A 2,675-nucleotide genomic window follows, 5' to 3' on the forward strand; every position below is an offset into this window, starting at 1 on the left:
TGTTGCTAATTACGACGTTACTGCGGGAATTAGTGATCACGACATGGTAATAGTCAACACCAAATTTGAAGCCAAAGCACTCAAGCCCCCAAAAAAAAAAAATCTTCTTGTACAAGAAAGCCAACTTTTGTGCAATTGACAATAAAATCTTGAGTTTTAATCAGAAGCTTACAGATGAATATGTGTCTACAATTAGCACCAATTCATTGTGGACTGAATTTCATCAAGTTTTGCAATCTGCCATTGACGAGTTCATTCCTTCTAAGATGAACTCTACCAGATTTAATCTACCCTGGGTGAACCAAGCTACCAGCGCTCCATTCGTCATAAACAGAAACTCTATAACAAAGCAAGGAAAACAAAATCTCCCGCCGATTGGTCTAAATTCAAAAAAGCCCGTCGCACCATTGACAGAGAGATTAGAAAATCTCATCAAAGGTATATCAAGGAGGTGATAGGCGAGAGCCTGAAGAGTGACAACACCAAGTCTTTTTGGAACTACATCAAGTCAACCAAACAAGAGGTTTTCGGCATTTCTGCACTCTCGTCATTGGGTCGCTATGTATCGTTAGCTGCTGACAAGGCGCAGGCATTAAACCAGCAATTTTGTTCTGTTTTTACCGAGGAGGACACTGCGAATATTCCGCAAATTACTTCCGCTAAGATCCCGGAAATCCCTAAGCTTGTAATTGACACAAAGGGAGTTGAGAAACTTTTGTCTGAAATACAACCCAAGAAAGCATCTGGGCCAGACGACATTTCTGCCAGAGTCATCAAAAGCTGCGCTTCTAGTCTTGCCCCAGTTTTCCAAAAGATATTCCAAAAATCAGTTGACGCCGGTGAACTACCTGACCAATGGCTGCGCGCCAACATCATACCCATCTACAAAAAAGGCGATCGTACCAACCCAGCCAACTACAGACCAGTCTCACTGACTTCAATCCCATGTAAAATCCTCGAGCATATTATCCATCGTCACATCATGGATCACATAGACAAGTACAAAGTTTTCACAAATCACCAGCATGGCTTTCGTCAGGGAAGATCCTGCGATTCACAACTTGCAGGCTTAGTTGACGACCTTACTCAAATCCTGGACAGAAAGAGCCAAGCCGATCTGATTATACTTGACTTTAGCAAGGCTTTCGACACCGTCCCCCACCAAAGATTGCTGCGCAAATTGGAGCACACAAGCATCAACAACAGCCTTTTGATGTGGATTAACAACTTCCTGACAACCAGGCATCAAAGAGTTCAGATTGAAGGTGAATCGTGTCCAGAAGCACCAGTTACCTCAGGGGTCCCGCAAGGGACTGTGTTGGGTCCCTTGCTTTTCTTACTTTATATAAACGATCTCCCGGCTGCTGTGTCATGTAAAGTGAGACTTTTTGCAGATGACTGCATCATATACAGAGAGATAAAGAGTGCTCAGGACAGTCTTCATCTCCAAAAGGACATTGACTCTCTTTGCAAGTGAGAAAAATCATGGCAAATGTCGTTTAACTCAAGCAAATGCTACTCCATGCACGTCACTCACAAGACTAAACCAGTTCATCATGATTATACAATGAATGGAGTTGCACTCCAGAATGTTAAACAGCAGAAATACTTAGGGGTCGAAATCAACTGCGACCTCAATTGGGCCCACCACATAAAACAGACATCTAACAAAGCAAATAAATTGCTCGGACTTTTGAGAAGAAATCTGTACTCATGTAACAAGACAGTCAAAGAAATGGCATACAAGGCTCTTGTGCGTCCGAAATTAGAGTATTGTAGCGCTATCTGGGATCCCTATCAGAACTCCAACAAGGCTACTTTAGAGAAAATCCAACGTCGTGCTGCACGCTTCGTCCAAAATGATCACTCCAGGAAATCAAGTGTCACAAAAATGCTGACAAATCTCCGATGGGAAACGTTAGAAAACCGACGCACCAAACTCCGCTTAACTTCAATTTACAAGGAAGTTCACAACTTGGCGCCATCAAATGTTAAGCCATTAAGCAACACAACCAATCGCAAAACCAGAAATTCTCATGGACCACATCTTTTAGACATTCCGGCTTTTAATAAGAACTGTTACCAATACTCCCTCTACCCCCGCACTACAAGGGAATGGAATCTCCTGCCGTTAGAGACACGCGATGCTCCATAAGTCATAATTTTTAAAAGTAAACTGGATGAAATGGACATTAACGAACTATGTAAAAGAGCTCATTTCAAGATATAGGCCGTCGTATCACGCGACCTGTGCGTGATAACCACCAAGTACCGGCGGTGTTTGCACAGTATAGAGCAGAAGCAGAAGAAGCGACGTTAAGCTGCGAATTGCAATTTTGAATTTACCGTAACTCATCGTGTGTTGCCGTTAGTTGTCGTTGACGAATCCGTTAGCGACCGCAGACGGCCGAAATTATTCGTCGCGTTCGTCGGCAAATTTTCAACATGTTGAAAATTTTATGACGGCAAAAGAAGAAGTTGTGATTCCGTTCAGATTTCGGTGGAGACCGCAACCCTAATTTCTTTCACGTTTCCATACCGTGCGAAGCCGTCTTTAGTCGTTTTGAGCTCGTCACAATTTCGTTGGTAATCGTTGTCAACGACCATTGACGAAAAAACAACGGCAAGTGACGTCACATCTCGAACCCTGACGACACATTGCGGCAAATGACGAA

At 43.1% G+C, this 2,675-nt stretch overlaps 1 protein-coding gene across 1 annotated transcript; it reads left to right on the plus strand.

Moving 5' to 3' along the window:
• Positions 1–1,735: 1,735 nt before the first annotated feature.
• LOC140167464 (uncharacterized) lies at positions 1,736–2,155 on the plus strand. The gene has a single exon (XM_072190771.1). The coding sequence runs from the start codon at positions 1,736–1,738 to the stop codon at positions 2,153–2,155; it is 420 nt and encodes a 139-aa protein (XP_072046872.1).
• Positions 2,156–2,675: the final 520 nt, after the last annotated feature.

Source organism: Amphiura filiformis, chromosome 13 (assembly GCF_039555335.1).
Source record: "Amphiura filiformis chromosome 13, Afil_fr2py, whole genome shotgun sequence".
NCBI classification, from domain to species: domain Eukaryota; kingdom Metazoa; phylum Echinodermata; class Ophiuroidea; order Amphilepidida; family Amphiuridae; genus Amphiura; species Amphiura filiformis.

What these genes read in the sequence shown, in the direction of transcription:
- LOC140167464 (XM_072190771.1), top strand. Translation starts at nt 1,736, where the DNA reads ATGGCATACAAGGCTCTTGTGCGTCCGAAATTAGAGTATTGTAGCGCT.